We start from the raw sequence: 26,357 nt of genomic DNA, 5'->3' as shown, positions 1-26,357 counted from the left end.
ACGCAAAGAAATGTGAAGTATTAATATTCAAAAATCTACAAGGGGCTACTTCAAGGAAAGCAAAAAATCTAAAATGGTACATGAGTGGGTCCCCGATGACGACATCACACAAAGTCAAATATTTGGGAATGGTGATAAGTTCATGCATCAATGATGCCCCGTGGGTAGCAGACACGAAAAGGAAGTGTACTCAGTTAGCAAACCAAGCTCTGCTAATGACAAAGAAATATGGGAAATTCTCCTTGGAACCGGTGCGGATGTTCTACCAGCAAAAAGTCGTGCCGGTCCTGATCTATGGAGCAGAAAATGCTCTGGGATGCTCTCATGAATTGTGGCCCTCCCTGGAGAACCAATTTTGGTCAAAGGTGTTGGGTCTCCCCAGAGGGAACTCGACCGCGTGTATCAGATACGAGTTATCCCTGATTTCATTGCATGCAAGGATCATGTGGAGTTTACTGGCCTTATATCGAAAAACCCGAGTGCAAGAAAATATCTTGCAATTTGAACTTTTCCATAGCGCAACGTCGAATGGTCAGAATATGGTGGCTTTATGGATGCACAGATGCGAAAGCTTATTATTAGAATACGACATCAAGCCCAGCTTATTTCACGAAAATCCAGTTGCCGCTGAAATGAAAATCTGGCGTTTGGACTGGGAGAAAACGTGTACTGAAAGAGCAACGGCAACGCTGATGTCAAATGCGCCGATGGAAGTCCGCCCCTTTACTACGCCTCAAGGGTACATCAATTTGTTTGCGGAACCAATGGCACGAAGACGCTTTATGTTATTTCGTTTAAATTTGTTTAAAACGAAAGAGCGGCTACAAAAATGGAAAGGTAACAAAAACATAAACCTTAGATGTAGATTTTGTACCAAAGCACCGGAGACGCTGAAACATCTAGTGTTGTTTTGTAATAGCTTTCGGGACAACAGAACACTACTTTTGGGACCTTGGGGTGCCATCCACCCTTCGTTGTGTGCAGAGGAATGGTGGGATCACATGTTTAACGGCACGGATCGAAAACTGTTATTTCCCCTGACTCAACTTTTAGCAATAATTGAACAGCAGCTGAACATGGTTGTTGATGACTTGGAAATGTATAAAGGGCCATTGTCCATCCTGAAAGCTGATGATTTAGGGGAAAGGTAGATGGGGACGGTGATCCTGAACGAAGTATTCTGTGGTGGGTGGATGCTTGTAAGAGGTTATGTTCCTTTTTAAAGGTTTGTAAAAACCGTATAAATAAAAAAAATAAAAAAATACAATCAAGTGAAGGCATCTAAATGGCAGCCGGCCTTCCCTTCTGGTGCATCATGGACACTAATATTTGACAAGCTTTGGGTCTGTTGAAGTTCCCCTCATTAGCACTGCAGGTCCACTGAAGTCCCACGCCCAGCAAAGCTAGGGAAGCACATGTTTTAGATGGTGTCGCACTAGGCCACACAATGCACGTTAAAGTGTAAAGGAAAGGAGTGGCCAGAAAGCACCTTTTGTATAGACAGACAAAAGTGACAGCTTCTCCCCCTGTAATAGTCCCCAGGCAACCATTATTTATTAGCACATGGAGATCGTTATTGACCTCCTCTCAGCCCATTGGAATGTTCAGCGTACAGTCAATAACTACTGGTATTCATTTCATTATGAACATTATGACTTCAAAAGCAGACAGCGAAATAATCCAATGTACAGTCAAGATTGTTTTCATTAAGACACTTCCTCTCTGGGAGGACCATTTTTTTGCTACAACATCCAAATCCTCTCACTGTAGAGAAAGCTAAAGCATAAGAAAATGCTTTCGTTTCCTTATAGAGAAACTGTTTTGTTTATGTGACACCTAATGCTTGCTCATGATGGACCTGCTCCAGTTTAACCAACTTTACAATTAAAATACTTAACTTGTGAAGACAACCTTGTTATTTAAACACTACAACATGAAATCACATTTAATATACTAATACTGGGTCAGATTGCATATTTACTCACTATTAAAGTAGCGTTTTTTACTTCACCGTCAAAACATCTACTGCTACTATCACTAGGTGCTAATAGACCTTGGGAGGGGTTATCACTTGGGATAAAGACCTTTCCAAGTAATTATCGCACAATGATGACCACTTCCTCATTGTTCAAGGCTATATTATGTTTTTATTTTATTTGAGTATATAAGGTGCATACCGCGTGTACAGCCATTTCGTACTGTTCCAAAAGAAGGGAAGGGGGAAAAGGATGTCTGATCTTTCACAGGCTTTGGGGACATAATCGTTTCTGCAGGATTTAGGGTAACGGAGAAGAGCATCTCGGATGTAAGTGCATAGGATAAATAAGTGCTGAAGTATAACATCAAGTTGGGTATTAAGTGCAGCATGATTATGGTAGTGTGATTTTACAGAGATTGCAGACAGTGAGACTCCAATCTCGTGGTGTTGTTTTTACACAGAACGCAGACCATAAGAAACCATTGCAGATAGTAGTATGGACACCAGAAGATTGTGGCTGATGGACCTTCAAGTGGTGTCTGATGAAAGTACTGGAAGGCTTTTGAAAAAATGGGCTTTACTCCACTCTCTTTTACACACAATGACTTTGAAACTTTATTTCTGGCTCTCTTTCTCCCCTTTTCTTGATCAGAGGGGCGGCTCCGGGCTGAGGCAGCTGAACGGGAGCGATTGGTGGTGGAGGAGAAGCACGCCGAGATGCAGCAGAAACTGGAGGGCCAGAAGCGCAGCTATGAGGAGCATGTGCAACAGCTTATGGTAAAGATGGAGGAGGACAGGAAGAAGTTGGTGGAGGAGAATGAAAGGGTTCTCACCAGCAAGCTCAAGGTAAGGCCAAGTCTTTTTCTTTGGCCGCGGGGTAAAGGTGGTTTATTAAACAGCCTCCCATTTACCAGCCACCCCTCTAATGCTAGAACTCCACCAACCTCAGTAGCGATACTAGTGTAGGGACTGGGCCGGGTGGCTGCCACCCCCCTCCCACTCCCCACAGAGTGATGTTATTAACCCCTGTGCCTCCTATGGCACTAGACCTCCCTCCAGCACTGACCAACCTATTCCTTTAACAGCCAGCATTTAAGTACATAGAGCTCACCTGTCATTCATTTAACACCCAGAGATCTCACTCAATCCTTCTAATGCCCGGTGCTCACCAGCCATCGTTTTAAGGCCCAGAATACACAAGCTGTTACTCTAATGCCTAGACATCCTCTCAAACCACCATCATCATAATGGGTCACTAGACCCGTTTCTCACGCCAGAGCTGCCCATCCAGCTGTCCAGTGTCCTTGTCATTTGTAAAGATATAACTCTAGGTTGACTGAAAAGTCACTTCTCATTATTCAGACATTTCATTCTGTGAAATGAGCCTTTTTTGTGGCTTTTCAAATGTGTTCCTAGTTATGTAATTGTCTCTACTTTCCATAGAGTGATATTTTACATGTGGTTGAACTGCTGTTGTGTTTTAGCGATGGGTATTTACAGGCAGCTTTTCTCCTCCCTTTAGGAACAAGAGAAGATGCTGGGAGAAGGCTTCCAGGAGCATGCCAACTCTCTGCAATCCCAGATCCAAAACCTGCACGGCCAGCTGGATAAGGCCAACAACAAATCCTCCTGGTTTTCTGATCTTCTTGATGGGATTTGGGCAGTTGCCTCTTTCGTCTTGCCCGGCATTGGCGGCAAGTTGTTGGGCGTAGGAAACAGCATTTTAAGTCGATTCTTTTGAGTTTAACCTCCTGTGTGCAGCGATTGTGTGGCAGGGATATGCCTCTTTGTCGTGGAACAGTTTAGTCTCTTGTTTCTGCTGTGAGTGTTCTGGTCACCTTGGCAAGAAGTAGCACCAGGGGAGTTGCTAGGTCTGGAAAAGACCTGGGGCTAAGCTGATGTCGGAACTGTTGGGACTGGGGGCTAGCTAGTCTTTTGGCTGTAGCTCCTGAGATTCTATCCAGGGCTACAACCAAAGGTTCAGGGGCTATAGCCTCCTTACCCCCCCTAGCAACGCCCCTGAGTAGCACATTATACACACAGGGGATAAAGGTCCCTTAATTCACATCACAGGAGATTTGAAACACCAGGAAGCTGTACAGGTCTTGGTGTCCAGACACAAGCTGAATTGAAGATTTCAGGTAAATGTGGATTTGAGAGGGAGCCCCAAGTCCAAACAGAATTTTTAAGTGTACCTTCATATGAGACTTTTGAAACTGCCCTTGAAATGAGATTAAATAACAATAGTGTTGGAACTTCCTGATGAATTGTACAGGTGTATTTTGTGCATTCCCAGGATGTCCAAGCAAGGCACGGAATGCTGCTGTGTCAGATCACTGCTTTTGAATGTGTTTGTGTGCCAGTTGTTGCTAATGAGTTGCAAGTTGTGGAACTTGTTCTAGAGCAAGAATCCCCAACGTCCCAGATTGTTTCATGATGGTGCTATACCATTATAGGTTCAAATAGTGGATAGAGCCTGAAAGGAAGTGCTTAATTTGTGCCAGGTCGTCTGCCCAAGGAATTATTTTGAAACGGGGAACGAGCGCCAGCATTTCTGGCAGCGCTGCTTGTTCTGCTGCTAGCAGTGCTGACTCCATCCCAGCTCACCTCTTGCAAACCAGCTACCTTGTACACTGAGGACATTTTATAGAAATATGCGAGTTGGACCCCCCTCTCTAGATCCTTATCTCCCAATTTAGTAGGTCCCAATTCATCGAGAAGGATCAGTTAATGGCAGTATTTTGATGAGAAGGTAGCTTCTTCTAGTTGGACAAACATGTTCAATGTGAGATAGTGCATGTAAAGCATAAATGTGGATGAAGTCTGCTGTCCTTTTTGTTTTTCTGCTCAGATTTTGGCTTTCGTGGGGCAGCATCTTTTTTGATGAAAAGGCTCCAGAGGGCACCACAGTTCACAGCTGGATACTGAGAGCTGAGAGAGCTGAAGGGCAGGGCACATGCAACCACACACACATGGTTTGAGCTGAGTAGCAGGACACCCACACCTACACACATTCCTATACACACACACACCTACACACACACATCCCTACACAGGCACACCTATGCATAGTTAAAACAGCCCTGCAATATGTCTCTTCATTTTGTAGCTTACTCATACAATCTCCCGATTTAGTAATACATTGGAGAAACTGTTGAGCCAGGCAGAGATGGGATTGCAGAGCGAGTTTGAAAAGAAAGGTCAAGCCATGTGCACCTTTACCTGTGTACATAACCTTGCATCTTCCAAGCACTTGTACATCCCTATGCTGTTTCTAGTTATATTTATGTTCTGTAAATATCAGCAAAATACATGTACTCATTGCGACATACAGAAATGTGGTCCTATGTGATCATTTCGAATATTAAAGGCTGCATGCAAAAATGACAGATTTCTTTTGGCTAATTTGGTGCAGCCTTTAATATTCAAATGATATCACTATTTAGCCCTCCGCCCCCCTGAAAACCAATCTCCTGCTTAAAATCGGCGGGTTTTGCCCCCCAAACTCCTCTTTAATTCTGTGCCCTCTCTGCCATAACCATGCCTGCCCGCCCCCTCACAGACAGATACATGCACTCTCTCAACACACACAAACACACACGCCGAAACAGAACATACACACAGGCACGCAGACAAATACCTCACAGCCGACTTTTGTCTTCTTCCGGCTGTCCCCGCCGCACCTGTCAGCCCCTATGCGCACTCGCTTTTGGGCAGGGGCGCGACAGTTAGATTTAGAGAGACTGCTCTGAGCGGTCTCAGAGTGGTCTTTATAAATCTCTAAGTAATTTTCAAGAAAATTAAATAGACCATTTCACATACAACCAAAAATGGAGCTGCTAAAAACTGCTTGTACGTAAGAGTTTCCAATATTGGAGATACCAGCACATCTCTATAGTCCACTGAGCTAAAAAAAATAAGTATCACTGATGCAGGTGCTTGAAGGCTATTTTAATGTATCACTGTGTAAAGTATCTAAAATTGTTCTCAGGATTATTATGAATAAACTTGACCAATGTCCTGCATTATTTATTGTCATTTAATAGGAGTCAATTTGTGTTATGCCTTGCTATGGAGTAGAGTAGCATCAACACAAGGCAGGGACTAAGAATTGTAGTTGAACAAGGGTTTTTTGGGGATGGTTACAGAGATGGACCAAAATAACTAAAATGCAAAAGGTTCAGCGCCAACCACAGGATGGCTTCTGCTTCAGTTCCACAGTTCTTAGTTTTGGAAGTCTCAAACCAGGTTCCTTTCCTGGAGAAAGTGATCAGTTCACAATGATTTGCCGTCCTGGAGTTTTTAAGTGTCCCTACGCTTCTTTCTTCTCTTCTGGTTCTGCATGGACCTGTCCTCTGTTTCTTGTCCTCGATACAGCAGACACTTCCTTTCAGGGATTCCCAGGCCTAGGTGTGCCTGCATGTTAGCCCTCTCAATAGTTAAAATGGGGCTCAGTAAACGCTGACAACACCCTCAAATTTCCCCCAGGAGACTGGTAACCTGGCCTCCTCTAATTTATATTCCTCGCCACCTCCCTGTCTCAGGGACTCCATCCTAGTCTTCCTCCTTGATGATTACCAATGGTCTTCTTCCTAAGGGGGCCTCTTCAACTCCTCTCCACTCTATTGTTTCTGCTCCACTACCGCCTGGATGCCACTTCACACGCTTTCACCTCCAACCCACCTAGGTTTGTAGTTTTCAGGCTTCAGGATTGCCTCCTCCTAATTCTGCACCACTTCAACCTCGCTTTCAATGTGTCTCCCAAGGTTCTCCTTGATCTACTGTGCACCTCCTGTCTGATGTTTCCCCCAACCTCCTCTATAATCCTGTCTTTGCCCTTCAAACCTTTTACTGAAACTCCCTTTAGCCTCCCTTCCAATACTCTCATCCTTCCTCTCCCTGTTTCCATTTGTACTTCTCTAGACTTGACCCTTACACTTCCTTTCTTCACCCAACCGAAACCACCTCTCTCCAGCTCAGCAGCGCTGCTCTCTGTCACACGACTACTAACGTCCACATTATGACTAAGGTGCTGCCAGCAATGAGGTGCCATGGAGCTCTGTGTTGACGCAGACCAATGTTACTTGATGCTTATCTGCCAACTTGGAATACACAAGTGCAGTCCCAATGCTGCTTTGTAGACCACCCTGGCGCTATGTCTCAACGTTAGGCTGAGGCAGCATCTGAGCTACGTTGCACACCCCACAGCGAAACAGAGCCCTTTTCTCCACTAAAGTAAGTCATCCGTCTGCTCACATCATTTCATATTTACAAGCCCAATCCCCACCCCAGAACAATAATAAAATATAAGTATACAACTTTGATCTTCCTTGAAGCACAAAATGGGCATTCTTCAATTGACATTCCTCTGCCACAGAGGTGCGGTATCGTCTGGTGTTTCAGGGGATCCCCCTGTGTACCGTCTTCCGGTCCAGAATCATGCCATGGGAGGTGACATCTGCCTCCCATAACCACCCCACCCTCAGATAAAGGCACGGGCCGGCATCACAGCCTTCTACTGATCAGAGAAGGATGGATGCGACTGCCAACCCTTCTTATCTACTTCCTTTCCCACAACCAATCATTTGGTCCTAACAGGCTTAAACGGTAGCTTGTTAACTGCACGTGGTGCACTACAGATCTATAATATTTTAATACATGAGTCTATTTGCTAGTGAGCATTCCCTTTCACGTGTATGACATACATGCATATGTACTGTAACGAGGTCCCAGATCTTAGGCTAAAAGATGAGACTGGGAAGGCCATAGGGCCCAGGGACTGCCACACACTGCACGAAGTAGACCCTGGAGGAGGTAAATGGTGGATCCCCCAAGGCTCCAGAGTCCATCCCTACGGTTCTGTTTCAGTATCCGCAAGTGTACCGGCAGTGTTTAATTTGTAATAAAATAATTGCCAGGGCTAAAATATTTTAATCAGGCCAGTGACACATCAGGACGGGCACCTCCATGCCCACTGTTGCCACCACCAATGGCTTCTCCTGAAAGTGACAACATATATGGGGTTAACACCAACTCCAACCGGCTCATTAGGGTTGAGGGATGTACTGAGTATGGCAGATGTGTGATTTACAAATGCAAATGAACATAGCATGAAATAAAATACCCATTGTGTCTTGATATGAGACAAATGTTTAAGTGTGTCTTTGAACACAGTCATTGTTAATGAACGTACATTTTGCTCTGTTTCTACAGGTGTGTATTATTGACTAACAGTAAAATGAGAAAACTTACGAAAACGCCACATCATTATTAAACTGAGTGAGTCTAAGGCAGTAAGTGCCAGGGCTCAGAAATAAGTGGCAGGGCTGAGTCCTGGCAAACAAAGCCACAAATAAATCACTGTGCCCGGGATTCCCTGTGTAGGCCTGGTTAAAGGCCATTATCCTAGGGCAGGAAATCCCTTTTAGGTTTGGTGAAGTCCTTGTAGTAAAGGTACAGACCCACTTATGCGCCTATAAATCGCTACCTGGAACACAAATGAAAACACACACGCTTCTTGGATGCCGGAGTGGGAGCCTCTGTCAAGGACTACAGAAAAACAAATCGAAGATGGTGGCTGCCCTTATTAAAGGCCATAGACCCAGGCTTACACATTCAGCTTAAACAAATACAGCTGTGGGCCAATCAGAGAGCTTGTGCACAATGAATCCCCAGCTGAAGGTAATCGTCTAATTACCAAGTCAGAAGGCTCGACTATTAAAAAAAAGGGGTACACACGAGAAATGTAGGAGTTGAGAGTTGGGGGCAGTTTAAGTGAGATAGTGTATGTCAACGTGGTGAGTAGGAGAGAATGAAGGAGGGGGACCCACAGCACGAGAGAGGAGAGGACAAATGAGAGTTGTTCAGAACATTGGAGAGAGGAGGATGTGACAAAGTAGCAAAAGAGTGAAGGAGAGGTGATGAGGGGTGCATTAAAGAATGGAGGAGACAATAGAGATACAGAAGAACATCAAAGAAGTGATTAGGAATAGTACAGGGGAGGGGGGAGGTGGAAGAAAGAGTAGGAGCAGGCAAGAGTGGAGTGAAAAAAGCCAGACCTGGGTATGCTGAAATGCTAGAATGTCAAGGATTTAAGTGGGAGAGAGTCAAAAGGAGAGAGACAATAGATATCGAGGACAAAGGCACAGAGGTAAGAGAGAAGTAGAAAGAAGAGTGGATTGGCCTTGTGCTGGATTTCTGGGGAGACTCCTGACATGATGGATGAGATGGAGTCCAGACCAACTCGGGCAGTCCTCGCAAGGGATATGCACAATAACCCCTTGGCGCCCAGGATCATTAAGTGTCGGACGACTGGCCTGCCCTGACTATGCATAGCCCAGTGGTGGTTTGCCAAAGGTATCTAGGACGAGAAGTAAACTAGCAGCACTCTCACAAGAGAGAGATGCATCTTAGCCAAAAAGAGGTGTGGGGCACCTAACACCCAGTAGACTGAGAGTCGCTCATAGTTTACGGTCACATTGGTGGAATTACTGCAAGCAACGGTCCTAGAAGAAAGTTTACTTTGCTTTTTCTTCCTCCCATTGAGTTTTGTCAAGTCCCTTCCCTTAGATTTCTAGTGTTATAAGAAACACCTGTGGTAATTGCCCTCTTTGTGTCATCGGTTGATCCTGCTGACTGTGAAAGTAGTAATGAAAGTACATGTCTTGATCCACTGTCGCTTCTGTACCTTTGTGTAGCTCCTGTTTCCCGTTCCCAATCGAAGCCATGGAGCTTCTTATATCACTAATGGACACAGACACCAGAGTGAATTTTATAGGGTAAACCTATATACTTTTAACTCTTTATTCTTTAGGATTCCCCGGGCGTGAGCACCCACTAGATGTGGACCTGCTACGTCAGCTGACCCGTCCTTGGAGGTCCATAGGATGTCCTCTCTGGGTGGTCCCATCTAGCTAGGCGGCCTCAGGCAGGCCGCCACTCTATCCTCCCACCCACGATAGGGTACCTCCCCTCTACCCCCTTCATCTACTTAGCATCCATATACATTTTTAATATCTTAACCTTCTTAACTCTAAACCCTACTTGGCATTCCTCCTAACACTTATCCCAAATGCTACGCCTCCCCCTTCTTAACAATTACTCTACATAATAGTAATTAAATATATATATATATAACTATACATAGACCCACATATATATTTATATTTAAATACAACAAATAACACACATAAAAGACTGGTGACGGCTACAGTCAGTCACCCCCTTTATAGTACCTTCATGGGTCTGTTCTTGGTGGCTGTCTGCATAGTCGTTGGCATGGCTGGATGGGGGCCTGTCCCCATGCTGACAACTGGGGCCTAACCCCTCTTCTTTCTTCAGGGTGGCCCGGTCCACCACATGGGGCCACTTGCACTCACTGTGCAGCCCGCGCTCTTTAAAATGTTCCTGGGCAGACCCTGTGTGCTTAGGGGTCCGGCCAATGTCACTGCTGCTACCTCTGCTTTTTTGGCTCTTCTGGGGGGCCACCTGCCTTCACTGCCGAACCTGCGGCATACTTTAAAATCTTCATGGTGGCCCTGTTAGCGTGGGGGCTGCCCCGTCACTGTGCAGCCCAAGTCAACATCTTTGCTCCAGGTGGCATCCCTGTTGTCATGGGGACGCCGCCATGCTCACCGCCAGACTGCGGCGGCCATTTTGATTTCAGGCGGTGTCCCCATTGGGCTGCTGGCCTTCACCTGGACTGCTCCATGGGGCGCTAGGGCTTTCCTTCCCCCGGGCTGTTCAACTGAGCAGTCTGGGACTTCCTCAATCCCTTCTTTTCCCCTGTGCTGGCCAACGAGGTTAGCCCAGGACTTCTATTCATCGCTCCATCCTCCTGGGTGGAGTGGACTTAGCCGCTCTTTTCCTCCTGGGCCGCACCTGGCAGATGCAGCTCAGGAGGACTTTAATGAAGGGCCATCGAGGCGGGCCGTCAGGGGCATTGTCGGGCAGCCTGGTCCGGGCCACCCCCACATGCGGCCCAGGATGGGCTGTTCTTTTTCGGCTCAGGCCGCACCTTGCTCGCTGCCTGGGCCCTTGATACTGCTTGGTTTGTCTGGACTGGCCCTAGGTGGGCTAAACCTGCCATGACCCCTGGGCGGTAGAGCTGCCCCTGGCATCAGCATCTCAGCCCCCTGTTGGCTTCCCCATGCAGAACCCGGTGCCACTTTTGCATTATTGCCCTGGGAGGTCGCTCTAGACAGAGACACTCTCCTCTCTCCCCCAGGTAAGTCTTTTTACTTCCTTTCTGTGCTTCTCTCCCCTTCAACTTTCTTTCTTAACTGTCTTTTTCTTTACAATACTCCTCAGGATTTCTTTCTCCCCTGCCCAGCCCATTCTTGGGCAGGGTAGTTCTTTTCTTCTCCTTTAAACATTCCACCTGGAACCATCCAGCCACACGGTGTGCTGGATGGTTTAATCCAAGCACCCACACATAAATAAAACACACTACACATTAAATAAAATGCTTTCATTTCTTTGATGTCTGCCTCTTTATTTCCACAGGCTACATTAGTCTCCCACATGCTTTAGTGTTCCTAAAAATAAACTATTTTAAAAAAAATGTGTTCTGTCATAATAGTTTTTGTAGGAGCATTTGGGAGGAAAGAACGGTACAGAGACTTCATATTGGGAAGTCTCCACCTTTTCAAATTGCCATTGTTCTTCTGTTTTTTTTATGTCGATCCTCTGTTGCCAGCCTGCCCTGCATTTATTGTACTTACTCCAACAGTGTGCCTGTCAGCTCTCTCAGAGAAAAGGAAGAGAGAGTTGACCCAACCCTACCGGCTAACTTTCGCCCTGTCTCTCTCCTTCCGCATCTACTCTAAGGTGCTTGAAAGCATTGTGTTCAACCGTCTTACCAATTTCTTAGACATCCACAACCTTCGAGACCCCCTACAAGCAGGATTTCGCTCCTGTCTCTCCATGGAAACTGCTGTCATGAATGTGTCCAACTTCATTGCCTCTGCTAAGCACTCAAACTTATCCTCTATCCTAATTCTCCTTGACCTGTCTGCTGCCTTTGATACTGTCGATCACTCTGTTCTCCTTAATACTCTTTCTTCTTGGGATTCATGATCGAGCCCTTGCCTGGATTGAATCCTACTTTGCCAATTCTCTGTCTCCTGGAGCAACAACACCTCTCAACTCACTCATCTAACTGTTAGTGTTCCACAAGGCTGTGTCTTGGGTCAGCTCCTCTTTTCACTGTACACTTCTGTTCTTGGGGCATAAATTTTATCCTTTGGGTTCTAGTTCCAACTCTTTGCGGATGACAGCCAAATCTTCTTTTCCTGAACTCTCCACTGATATCTCAACCAAAATGCCCAACTGTCTCTCTGCCATTAAATACCTGATGGCTTTACACTCTCTCATGTTCAACTCTACCAAAACAGTGGCACTCTTCTTCCCTGCCAAAAGTTCCATCTCATCTCTTTCTGTGCTTTTCCAGTTCCCACCTGACCTCTCTCCTGCTCTTCTTCAGCTAGAAACATCAGCGTCATCTATGACCCTTCTCACGCCTTCTCTACTTTCATCTCCAAAACTGGAACAGCAGCTCGCCTCAACCTCCTAAATATTAGGAAAATCAGGCACCTCCTTCCTTTCAACAATGCCAAGCATCTCTGAACCACTCTTGCCTTCTCTAAAATGGACTGTTGTGCCAGCATCCTCTTTGGTCTCCCCAACTATGCTTTCTGTCTCTCGACAAGATCATTAACTCCGCTACCAGGACTCCCTTTGAACTCCCTCGCTTCACACCTACTTCCTCGTACCGTCACCAGGCTGAATGGCTAATGATGCAAAAGAGGCCAGATTTACATTTCTTCTCCTGGTTCACAAATCTCTTCACAATACGGCACCACCTCTCATCTGCCTGCTAGCTAACAGTTTTTCCCTGCCTCTAACCTGCCTCTGTGACTCACTTCCTCTGCCTCCATTCCTGAGCACAGCTGGCTGTACCGCCTACCTGCACTTAAAAATGTCCAATGTTGGTTGCCCTTAATCTATGCATGTCCACTTATGCATGGTCCTCAGTGACTTCCCTTTACTCCCCCCACAACCTGGTCAGAATGTCCCTCAAACTCACACCATTGTAAGTAGCTCTCTGCTGCCCCTCAAATCTGATTTCTTATCTGTTGTACATTCTTTTGTGATCAAAAGAGCATTTTTCCTCCTGTATATATATATATATATATATATATATATATATATATATATATATATATATATATATATAATAAATAAAAATGCAGACTGGGAGGGGAGAAGCTGGCTTGTGAGTTAAGACTACAGCTCGAAGGTGTGTTATGTATCTAAAATGATCCTGCTTGTTAAACCTCACCATGCTAATCCTGCTGCACTACACGTGATGATATTTAGAATGGCAACTCAACATAGAATGCAAATATCTGATTGTTCTTAATTACGTCAATGAAAATGTAACCCCTCGCCCAGTTTAATTGGGGGTTACATAGAAGTCAAAAGCTATGTTGAAAAGCACAAATAAACACACAGATTCTGTAGGTTTGATTATTAAAGTTTGTTTAATTAATGTAAATGTGATTTTTACTATGGGACTTGGCTATCCAGGTGACTGAACCAGAACGTCCCCACTGCTGGGACACATGGAACCTCAGGAGGCCCAGGAAAATGAGCAGGCTTCCTCTGCCCCGGGCAATGGATGGAATGGGCACTGAAGACAGAAAAAAACTTGAAAAAACGCTTGACAGATAATAGGTTATGGGAGGACTGACAACATTCTGCATGGGGGGCTGCACCCTTGAGCAGTCTTCCTGGGCCTGTGAGACATCACTAAGCTGGGACAAACCGGGAACATGAGCCATATAGGCCACATGGCCTGAGGCCAGTCCGCGAAGCCCCAGAATATCAACCCATCTGGGCCATATGTGTGGTGTGGCCCGGGGAGAAGGCAGCACCTGGGCTGCCTGTGCTGTGCCACCTGAGGAGCAAAAAGGTGGTCTGGCAGTGTCTGCCTGTCCCAGAGCCAGATGGGCCCGGCCCGGAAGATAGCTTTTTTTTTATTTTTTATTGTTGTATTATTAGTTTGCATGAAACCTTATACAACATATACCACAAATGAAAAAACTTTAAACAACATATAACACATTTATACCTTTCATACAACCAATACATAAGCATATAAGAATGCACTGATATATAAGATGGTTATCATACCATACAAGAAAAGAAACAGAAAGAAATTTCATCTAAAACATCTAAAACATCTAGGACATCAGCATTATACCAAATTCTTAAAAGATTCCTTCCCAGCCCTAAAATCAAATTACATAGTAGTTATATGCCTTGTTAATATCATTACCCGTTAGTATCCTATAAGTACCTACACAATTAATTCTTTGTTTTTGGCTTCCAATTCCTCCGTTATATTTTGGAGCAATAAATTCAAAGCGAGAGTTAGGGAGATAGTAGCACCCCACATGCAGCGACTCGAGAACAGATTTTTCGACATTTCTAAATCCTCATCAAATCTATCGGTGAGGTATAGAGCTCGTTTCGACCCAAAATGGACACATGTTAAGACGAGGTGCTTGAGAGTTTCTAACATGTCAGTTTCTCCACAAAAACGACATGTAAGACTAGGTAAAATATAATTAAGCACCTTTTCTTTATGTATCCAATAGTGAATTCTTTCTAGGGTCGGCATCTGGTTAAGTCTAAAACGCATAAATGTGGTTCTCGCCCTATAGCAGGGGAATCTAAGTAAATAAACGGGGATACATTCCCTTGCATGTACAAATTTAGCATATTCTTTATAGGTTGCATAGGACTCTATTTCATTGACTGTATCCACCCAATCCGCCTTGAATAACAGTTTCTTAACTAGGCCGGGTCGTTGAACCAAGTCGTCTAAACTAGAGCCTAAAATATCTAGCAGAGAATTCATTCTGTCGCTGAATCCCTTAATTGATTGAACTGACCCAGATTTAATCACCCTATTCAACAACTCATACAGGGTATTCATACGAGGATCATTCATTTTTCTAAAAAAGGAAAGCTGTCTCCACAAATATCTGGTTTTAAGTGAGACAAGACATAGTTTGTGCCGGATAACGGCATTAGGGATTGCCATGGAAAGGCCCATTGCTTCCTTCCATAATTTTCCCTGAACCACATTTAAATAGGAACTCATATCCTTGGTGCAAATATCCAGACCATATAAGAGAACCGGCTCACATTTAGCCAGGTAGAAACGTCTAATGGGTAGGAGCGAAAATGTACATACTCGAACCCTCAGAAATTTCATTTGAGTCTTTAATTTAGACGCTTTTTCTGCAAGACTCAATTTCCACCTCTTTAGGCTAGAATTGTTGGAAAAACTATAGCCTAAGTATGTTATGGCCTGCACCTGTTCCACCGGATTGTCCCCCATCTTCCAGGCATAAGATTTAACAACTCTCTTCTTAGAGATTACAATCGTTCGAGATTTCGATGCATTGGGGGTAAGATTATTCATCATGGCATATTGATAGAAAATATCCATCCTTCTACGAAGACCCTGTGGGGTACGATCGAAAAGAATGAAATCATCTGCAAAGGCCATCCACTCAATAACCAAACTTCCCATCCTAACGGGAGCGATGGAAGGACCCCGCCACATATCCTCCACATCGCTGACGTACAGGTTGAAGAGCGTGGGTGCAAGTGAACAGCCCTGCTTAACCCCCACCTCAGTCTCTATGGGATCAGAAAGGGAGCCTTCGTAAGATAAGCGCACCCTGACCGAGGTATTTCTATGTAATAGAGCCAAGAGTTGAACAATCTTACGTGGAAAATTCATTGCTAACATTTTGGTCCACAGTCTATCTCTAATGACCCCGTCGAAAGCGTTAGAGAGATCCAAGGAAGCCATATAGACTTCGCCCATTTTAGTTTGATGGACTGTATCTCTTAAATGAGCCAAAATATTTCCGTTCAGGTCTGTTCCCAAACCTTCTCTAAAGCCAACCTGAAATTTACTGAAGCAGGCATTCCTTCTAGTAAATTTATTGATGTCCCTTAAAAGTAGAGTGCCAAAGACCTTACTAGCTGCATCTAAAAGGGCTATAGGCCTATAATTCTGGGGATTAAGAACGTCCCCTTTTTTAAATATAGGGACAATAATACTCTGGGCCCAGGTTTTAGGAATGGTATGGTATTTGAAGATATCATCAAATATAGGTTTGAGCAGATCAGCCCATGTTCCAGGGGATGTCTTTAACACAAAGGGGGGAATGCCATCCGGGCCTGGTGCTCTAGAAGGTTTAAGTTTGTTAATGGCCCATTTAATGTCCTCTAAATCCCACCCACAGTCTTCCACCACGGGGGGACCTAAATCCAAATCCTGATCCCTTGTAAGGTCAACAGGTAAAGCAAACTTTTGCTTATAGAAGGCACTCCACACTTCTGCTTGGATCGGGCAATCAAGTTTGTCTTTTGCAGGCATGATCATAGAGTTAATAGTAGCCCAAAATTTAACATCTCTGCCCTTACAAAGATTATGCCTCATCGATTGATGTGCTTCATGATATTGATCCATTCTCAGTGATTTGATCAGATTTTTGTGTTTCAATATAATTTTTTTCTTTCTAAGCTGAAATTCGAAAAAGGGAATGGGCATTTTCTTGAAGGCTTTAATTTCACTGTATTTATTACGCTTGGAGGTTTGAATTCTGGAGTCGCCCACCCTCATCCTAGGTTTTATGACCTCCCTATCACTGGTGCTACTAATTTTATAAACACATGACAATATAGTATTGTAGTAGAATCCCCACAAATCGATATCTTCACCTCTAGTAATATGAGGCAACCTTCTGGATAGGTTACCCAAAACCAGGTTATTGAATTTCGTAATTATTTTCTTATTCCATACAACCCTTCTCCCATTATTTCCAGCCTTTAAACCACACAGCGTGGGATTAATATAATTACCCACATTGGGAATGGAAAGAGAAAAACATAAGGGAATATGATCACCCAATTCCACCTCCATAAGTATCAGTTTTCCACAGGCTTGCTTCCAGCTATTTGAAACATAGAAAAAGTCGATTCTAGAATTATTGCTTCCTCTTATCCAAGTAAATTTCGGTAAATTCCAATCCCAGGCATGATCTAAAAGACCCAAGTCCCAATGATCGAGATAATTATCCCACCATATGCCTCTTTTAATATGTGGTGGGAGCAATTTAGGAATCACCCCCCTTTCATTTAATGTGGAACCCTCAGCACAGGCCGAATTAAAGTCCCCTCCCAAGATAATACGATTACCAAACCCTTTCTCGAACCATCCTCCCAGAATCATATTGAGAGTATCTTCCACTTCATCAATCGCCACTTTTACCAGGTTCCAATAGAGATTCAGCATGAGGATCGGCTCTACCCCATTCTTCGAAGTGAGAATAATACCCAAAAGCCAATCACTCCTAAAGATCACCTCCCCGTGAAACCCCAAATTACGATCAATGGCAATAATCAGACCACCACTAGGTCTGCCCAAAGGTCCACGCGATGCTAAAGAAGAAAAAGTATAGAAACCTTCTATATATATATCAGACAGCATCATGGTTTCCTGAAAAAAATAAATACTGGGGTGCACGTAATTATCCCTTATATTCAAATACGTGTTGAGGTGTGCTCCCCCGCATGAATTCCAGGAAATCACATCTATATTAGAGCTGTTAGGAACGCCCACTATTTTGTCTGAATGTCTCCAAGGTTTTAAGTGCTGGCTGTAACCATGACCAATCCTGGCCACTATTTAGAAGGCTAGAAATTAATGCCAACCCTGGACCAAAGTTTTCTAGTTTATTATTACCTAATTGTGGGGTTTGTTGGGTTTGGTTGTTATCTGTTTCCTTATATTGAAGAAATGTATCAACCTCTTTGTCATCTACTAAAGTAGTTAGATCATAACCCAAAGAGTTAAGATTCTTTTCTTGAGCACGTACCATATCTGCTACCATCGCTGAATGAAAACAACTTACCATACGATGGTTATTATGATTAGGTAGAGAGATGGCGTCTATATCATCTGTTGTTATTGCTCGTAATAAGGGAATCTTTTTAAACAGGCTTAGAAGATAAGTTCTATTTAAATAAACCTGCGAGTCTGTTTTATTATTATTGATCCAACCCAGTATCTTCCCTGTACAGATCTTTATAGGGGGCTGGGCCGGAATAGATTGTTTCTTTATGTGATCCGCACTAGATTTGAACACAGCCTTTTCTTGAGGTTCTTGGGTTTTGGAAAAATATATATCTTGGGGGGTATCTCCCGTATTATTACTAGTAAATTCAGTCCCCTTCTCGGCTAACGCCATCAGCCCTTGTAAGGGGGTGATACTGGGACATGCTACTACTGGAATTTCTTGGGACATAATAGGGTGCAATTTGTTGTGTGCCTACAGATGTTCTAGCGTGTTTAGTACTAATTATTTTACCAAAAGCTGTCATCTTTGTTTGTTTAGTTTGTATGCGCTCGAGGCCAACTTTTAGTATATTATTCTCCTCCGTATTTAGGTCAGTATTAATTTCCCCCCTGGGCAGGGAGTCTTTATTACTAGGCTCCCCCCGAACCTGACCCTCTTCCTTATTAGAAGCCTTATGGCTCCCCCTATCTTCTGGCTCTTCCTGAAGCGGGATATTTCTAATTCCTTTGAGATTCGCATTTCTGCCTTTAATTTTTATGTTAGGCATGTTTTTGCTTTTTTTGGGCATCCTAACCTGCTTTTTTGTCTTTTTTCGTCTACCGACAGGGGATTGGGGCATCTCATTTATATCGTAGTCCGAGCTATTTACTGGAGCTATTACATCATTATTCATGTTAGAACCTATTTCTAATACCTGGACTGCTAATTTTTCCTCTCTGTATTTTGTCTTTTGTTTACATTTTTGCCCTTTTTTAGAGGAATTATGTTGGGAGATTATTGAGCCCTCACTACTAATGTTTAGATATTCCCCCTCTTTTATCATTTCTCTCACCTGCATCTGAGCGCTGGACTTTTCCGTGTCCTGTTCCTGAGTAGGCCCTTCTGTTACCATAATTATGGCATCCAGAAGGACCGAAGGACTATCTGGACAGCACAGTTCCTTTCCATAGTTTTCTTTATTGGTTTTGTTATCTCCTGTTCCCAGGGAGACTCGATCCTCTACCACTATATTTGACGAGGTGGGGCGATCTCCTGTAAGCATAACTTCCAGCAGAGTAGTAATCTTAGCATCCATGGTCATTAACCTGGTATCTTGTTCCTCTCTATATTTTTCAAATAGACTCTTTTCTTTAGTAATCTGTTAATTAATGTTCTTAACCTCCACTATACCCTCTAAGAAAGCCAGACGGGTCACCAATTGGTTAAAGGCCGCTTTTTGCCCTACCATAGAGTAACCAATAGTCTCTTGGGATTCACCTAGGGTTTTCAAAGCCAAATTCAAACTAATGTGTAAATTGGATAGAAGTGGTATCAGGTAATCTCCTCTCTCCTCCCTTCTCAAACCAGGAGACTCCTGTTTATCTTCGGCTACCCCACGATTTGCCAATATGGTTCGCTGAGGGTCGGTAGCTTTATCTACAGTTATGGGTAAGTAATCCCTTTCCTTATCAGTTTGGGTATAGCTGGTCTTACTATATATAGGTGGTATAAGTGTCTTTATAATCGGTCTAATAGGGGATAAGTGTCTACCCTCTTGTTGTTTCCACATTATAGGAGTGTTTCTATTTTGTGAGAGTGTATCAATTGGCGCACCCTCAGATAAGCTCCTCACCCCCTTGTCTTTGGACAAAAATCTACCTACTGGTATCTCTAGATCAACAATTTCTTTCAGCAGATGACCTGTAGCATCTGCCGTAATAAAGAAGGAATCATCCAAATCACTCTCTCCAATGGGCTGGTTAAGATTATCCTTAGAACGAATGGGGGTCTCTTTAGATTGGACCCTCCCGCCAGCCTGCTTAGAGCTCCCCGACTGTGGAGAATCGAGGGCACATTGCACCTTATCCTTATTATCCTTCCCAAAGATAAATGTTGCCGGCGAAATGTGCGTGAATTGCAAAGTTCCACATGGTTGTTTCCCCTTCCATATCAGAGACTCCAAGCCTTGATTATCTCCTGCCTGTAATTTCCCAGTAATAATCCTCTTCTGAAGAGGAGTGGACGCATGATACCGGACTACCCTTTTAGTATCAATTCGACTTTGTTGAAGACATTCCTCATCTGTAAGTTCCTGTCTGGAGTCTGGTATGTCCCTATTAGCCCCCGTAACCTCTATGTCTGGTATGTCCACATTTACCTCAGTAAACGCTACAACATTCAAAATTGCAGGATCTGTGGTAGGATATCCCTTCGGGCTCCCTTCAGCTCTAGTATTAGAGTTTTCATTGATATTCTCAACCAATAAAATCGAGGCAGCCATATTTTCAATGTGGTCAATATTAGTGAGCGCCTCACAATGAGACAGAGAGCCTGATTGGTCATCTACTATCTTAGTAGCTTGACTCACAGCAGTTTCAAACCCGCTTCTAAGTGCGGGCATATTATAAAAAGGAAAGAAACCAGAAAAGAAATATATTAGAAAATATTAGATTAGAAAAAAGAACACCCTGAGGGGAGATCAGCTCGCAACCTCTAAGGTGCAAAGACACAAAAAATTGTTTTTTTTTTTTTTCTTTTTTTTTTTTTTAAAAAGGCTGGGAACAAGACTAATATAAAAACCAAATCATTCTGTACTGTAGGTGTGCCAAAAGGAATGTGTTTGAATTAAACCCAGAAGGGAGGACAACTCGCAACCTCTGATATAATTATGATTACATCAGCTTAAAAGCATAATTATTTAAAATATCCACATTTAAGAAATGGGTTTAAAGAAAACACTCGGTTGCAGGGTTGGGAACGCCCGGCGGCTAGTGGAGCTGCCAGAGTCCGACTCTCCACCCCGTACCCTGGTAGCTTCAGAAGGACGTAGACCAAAATGTTAGTAGCAGTAGACCAGATTACTCACAGCCGAACAGCCAAACAGCGGCTCCAGCCCTTACTGCCTCCAGGGCTTAACGCTGCAAGGGTGGTTGTGCCGGCAATATGAGGAGGGAGATAATCACGTGATCCGTCACGTGATGTGAATAGGCCCCGCCCCCTCCAGGAAGCGGCCAGGCAGCAAGAGCAGCGCTCGCAGTGCTGCGTTCAGGAGGAAATGGCAGTCAAAGGATCAAACGTGCGAAGTACCAAGCACTCCTTCCCAGTAGTAAAGATAGCTTTCCATGCCCTGGATGGCGACCTTTGGGGGAAGACAGCCAGATTAGGCGGGCTATGAAGTTTGGAAGAATCCTGTCAGCATGGACTGAGCGTGCCGGCTACCAATGCCGACGAGGTGGCCTGGGAGGCTTCCACCCATCCTAGGGTTAGTCTGAGCAGGTGGTGTTGCCGTAGCTGGGGCCCAATGGTGGTCATGAGGTGGGACATGGCGACCCCAGCTGCCCTAGTCCTGGGAGTGCAGGAGGAGTGTGTTGCATCTGCCAGTGCCCCCTCCACCCCCATGGGGGGTGGAGGGTGGGCAGGGACCAAGAAGATACTCACTAACAGGGGTCTGCCCTTGGTGGGCAGGCATTGCCCCAGTAAGAGCACATGCTTCTTACAGTTACACTGCCATGGAGAAAGTTGTTAAATCACAATGCAAGGGAGGAAAGGGTGGCTAGATTGTACATAGACAAAGTCAACTACAGAAAGGTGCCTGTCAAGATGGATTTTTACAATCAGCACGGTGACCAGATTCTGAGAGGCCTCCCTATTCTGGTGAACATGTATAGACCCTAATGTGTAGTTAAGAAATCTGAAGGTGTCTCACTGACTAGTCCCCGGGGGTCTGTCATCCAAGTGGACAGGACACAGCCATCGCTATTGGATCCAGTTCCTGGGGGTAGACCAGTGAGGGAGGATCATCTGGATGGGGGGGTCCTCAGGGAGTGGAAGTGGGACACTGATGTGTGTGACGCGGTATCCCCCTTCTGATAACCTTTTCCCCAACATACCTTGTAGGATACTCAAACACTCTACCCCCCCTTTTTCCGATGCGAAGACTTTCGCATATCACGACAGACTAACACCTGAACCATTTACCTGACACGTCCCAACACAAGGGTCAGGCAAAGTCAGGCAATTGACTGCCACCACACACACCCGACGTCCCTTTCCCTTCCCCACAGGGATAAAGGGTGGAGCACGAGAGCACAATACCAGCAAGGCAGACCGCACGACGAGAGAGCTAACTCAGCACAGCAGTTCAAGAGGAGGAGAAAGTTGGTGCAAACCGAGAGGGTGACAAGGAGAGAAGCTACCTTGCCCTTTCAGACCAAGGCCTGTGAAAACTCCGCAGAAGGAATTGTAAAACAGCGGACAATAGCCAGTGTGTGTTGCATCGGAAGTCAACGCTACACAGGGCCCTCCTCCGGTGATAACCAAGCCGGGAGAGATGCTTGTCTCCATGGAACCAACCTTGTCTCCAGAGAGAAGAAAAGCCAAGCGGTTCATCACAGCCAGTGAGTTGAGGGAAGAGCCAATAAGAAACCAAACTGTGTTGAACGAAAGTAGCAAACGGTTAATTGAACTGTGAAAGTGTACAAAGAACTGTTGATAACAGAAGAGGCAAAGCCAAGGGGGAAAACCAGCAACAGATGAGTCAGGCACCACGTGGCTGCTCACTCAGGAAACTCTGGGTGATTACCCGATTGTTGAAACTACCATTACCAGAAGGCCTTGGGAAAGGCGAGAAAGGGGTCAAAGTGGTAATACACAGGTCCAGTAAAATCCTCTGTACAGTCGAAACTCTTTGACCGACAGATGATTGTGAAGCTAAGGGAAGGGAACCATGCATCATAAGAACTGATTCAGCAAATGCGCCATTGACAAAGATGGCAAGATTGAACCCAAAGGAGGGATGTCGATAAACAGGGGGCGAAGTCTAAAGTCCCGGTATTCACTGTGTTGAAAGCAGTAGTGAAGCCAACGGAGGGAAGCTAACATTCAAGAATGTCTGAGCCCGGATGAGGGGGACCCAGGAGTGAAAAGGCATAACCCATCGTACAAGCAGAAATGAACTTTTGTTTATTCTTTTTTAAACACATCAGGCCCTCGGAGGCAAGAGACTTTTTGGAGAAAAGAGACTTAACCACTGAAGCCCTGATTGCTGACAGCGGAACTGTTTGCTCGTGCTGGGAAAGCTTGAGCGTGTGCTGTGCTCAAGAATCCTACCTTGTCCTGTGTTTAAAACGTGGGAAGGGAGACCCCTGTAGAGGAGGAGCCAAAAGCCTCCACCGGAAGTCCCGCAATGAACTTGCCTATTTGTTGCGAACCAGAAATAGTAACCATGGCGACACCTGTAATGATGCTATAACACGAGCAGCCTTTGATGCAAAGTATCCATAAAGGAAGCCATTCTTTATGTATCAACGAAAAGCTGACCGTCTCTTGGGAAGGATCCCTGAAGAGCATGTGAAGACGGATGAAAGAAGAGACTGGTGACATCACATGAAGAAAGTGACACATCTCAGAAGAGATGACAAGCAAGAAGGTGGATAAATCATATAGATTCTAATGACGAAATTAAGAATTGAGTAACCGTTCATATGCGGAATAAAGATTGCACGTGTAAAGCACAGAAGAAAATGACAACCATTTTATAATTGTACAGATGCAGTAACGCAAGTAGACGAAGTAATCATAAGGCTGGCTATATGTAGTGAATAGTGCAGGTGGTGCCGCCAAGGTATATATATGTATAAGAATCTGGAAGTTCCACATCATACTTTAGCAAACTGAAAACCCTGTGAATAGAAGGACTTGCAGGGTGGCGCAGCAGAATAAGCCTGGCTGGAGATGGAAGGAGAATCAAGAAGGTTTGCCTGCTCCAGTGTCAAGGATTGGGGCAGCCAAGAAACTGGTTATTTACCATGGAAAGATCCAATGAACGAGAAGGCGAGAGCTGAGCTCCTATTAAGGTGCGGCGGAAGCACCATGAATGCCAGGTTTTATTCATTAAATGGTATTTAATAATACGAAGGAGCTCAAAACATGGTCTTCATTCACATGGTCAGATGAAAATAGACTTTGGGCATGCTACGCAGAGACCAGAAGATAAAGCCATGATCACACTCCCTTTTTATTCCCAGGAGCAGTGATACTTGCAAGGCCAAGTTCAGAAGACTATTCTCATGGCAGACAGCTTGAGTGGTGATAGATAATGGGCTAATTGGGTGGGGAAGCATGGTCAAGTCCGACTCACTGGCTTCTGGGGTACCAGCTTGCATGATGCTAATGAGTGGAATATTGCAGAACGGTACAAGCGTGCCAAACAATTATACGGGTCACGTACCAAAGAGCCCTATAGTTTAGCGATCCAATGAGATGTCGTGTATTTTATGACGCTCACAGTGACTTGTACTAGGGGTGGGTAGAGTTGTCCACCTGACAGTAGAGACCCAATCACAAAACCAAACCCCATAGAAAGTACACCTAGTTGTTCCCCGTTACCCAATCAGTCCCACATAAGCTTTCTTAGTTTGCCATGTAGTGTGACGTCAATGATGATGAGTTTTTAGTATATAAGTGTGTTTTTTCTGACATATTCTGAGATCTTACTGCACGACATCTGATGATGTCCGTTGCACTCCCTGTTTTAGATAATTGCTATTAAAACAGACGTTGCCTACTTCCTGAGTCGGTTTTATTATTGATGTTTGAGTAATTTGTCCATCCCCATCCACCCTTTAGAGTGTTACCTTGTCTTAAAGGGCCTAGGGGTTCACTTGGTAGCAGAGGATGGTTTAAAAGGCCCATCAATAAGTACGTTTTTGGAGTAGTCGGAACATCAGACACTCTCTGCCATCCAGCCGGAGGAACGCAAAGTTTCCTGTGGAGAACGGCTGATATAGACAACTTGCAAGTAAAGAAGATACAGGTGGGACAGGCCCCTCTTTCATGAAATCGCTCCTGGTTTCCACAGGCACTGAGCGGACCGAAGGTGACGGTGGGCGATTGGAGGAGGGGGCGATTCCGAGAGTCCGGAGCCAAAAGGCGAATGGTGAGTAGATTGAGGAAACTGGCAAATTGTGAAAACGGGTTATGGTACCACATAAATAAGTAACGTTGGGTTGGTTGATATAAGACGAAGAGCATCTAGGGGAAAAAGAAGTGTTTCGGATGAAGAGTGTTCCATAAAAAGCCCAGTGTCCTAATTCAAGGAATTTTAGAAGGCGTCAACTCAAAACCCAAGTGGGTAAACTAGGCTGCGCACAGATAGATCTGTGAGAGGGGACGATTCACACTCATATCGGAGTAGCTAGGGGCTACAAGAAAAGGAGTATATATCATGGTATGCATGTAAAGAGTTGATTAGTTGTGTTTATTTTTTAATTCTATGTATTAGAAAGTGTTGAAGAAAAACAAAGATAGGTTGCGTTACGTAAAGGAAAAGGTTATTATTTATCCTAGGTTATTGTTGGTGCCGACCATAGGATATATTGAGATAATTGAGAAGTAGAAGCTTTGAGCAGCAATTGTTGGTGCACGCTCATATTTGTTATGTTTCTGAAACGTATTTTGTGTAAAATCACTGGTAAGTATAGACAGTCAATTGAGACTTGCCATAATGGGAGAAGTTACACCACTGATGCACATGTGCAAAACAATAACAAAATATATGCCCAAGATCAAAAAGTACAGTGCAGAATGGGTAAAAGGCACAGCAGATAAGATGTTCATGCCATGGCCACAAGGGGGATCACTAGCAAAAGCAGTGTTACAACACATGACCAAATACTTGCACGCAGCATAGAGAGGAAAGAAATTGGAGAAAAGATTAGCTATTTTAGAGCTCTGGAAAATGTATGAGGAGGAGCAGGAAGATCCGCCCCCTGAGAAATGGATGCTTAACCAGAGCAGGGAGGAGGTGTTGAGCCTTCTGCTCCCCTTACTCCGCCGGAAGTAAATGGCGATCCTATGGAATATGCAGGACTGTATCCGTTAAAGGAACTGAAGGCGATGACAGGGTATAGTAACCCAATATATGAACCACCTGCTTATGGTAGTGACGATAGTCAAGAAGAGACTAAAACAAAGAAAGAGATCTTTAAGGTATTGCAGGGCAAGGAAGAGAAAAGTGAAAGATTAAAGATAACCACAGATATAGAACGAGAGATTAAAAGATGGAAAGGAGAAAGGACAAAGCTGACGAGATCACTCTCGTGCAGAACGTGAATGGATGGTTGGACAGATATTGCTTAAGCTTGATGGGAAGAGTAACGCAAGGGGAAGACCAAGACGAGCAAGATAAGAAGGACAGGGAACGAGAAAAGAGACTAAAAGAGGATGAGATCAAG

General features: G+C 44.4%; 2 protein-coding genes across 4 annotated transcripts in view; one reads left to right on the top strand and one right to left on the bottom strand.

Moving 5' to 3' along the window:
• Window positions 1-6,003, top strand: part of LOC138530222 (guanylate-binding protein 1-like) — an 865,941-nt gene extending 859,938 nt beyond the window's left edge. For all 3 annotated transcript variants that reach the window (XM_069640892.1, XM_069640890.1, XM_069640891.1), the window contains exons 10-11: window positions 2,631-2,824; window positions 3,501-6,003. In XM_069640892.1, the coding sequence (XP_069496993.1) occupies window positions 2,631-2,824; window positions 3,501-3,719 (413 nt within the window). In that variant the 3' untranslated portion in view covers window positions 3,720-6,003. The remainder of the gene's footprint in view (window positions 1-2,630; window positions 2,825-3,500) is intronic.
• LOC138530274 (uncharacterized) overlaps window positions 1-26,357 on the bottom strand; it is a 391,407-nt gene that overhangs the window by 88,471 nt on the left and 276,579 nt on the right. The gene's annotated exons all lie outside the window — the stretch shown is intronic.

The sequence above is a fragment of the Ambystoma mexicanum genome, chromosome 1q, assembly GCF_040938575.1.
Source record: "Ambystoma mexicanum isolate Mex_15411 chromosome 1q, UKY_AmexF1_1, whole genome shotgun sequence".
Lineage (NCBI taxonomy): Eukaryota > Metazoa > Chordata > Amphibia > Caudata > Ambystomatidae > Ambystoma > Ambystoma mexicanum.
This window is presented reverse-complemented; position numbering and strand designations above follow the sequence as displayed.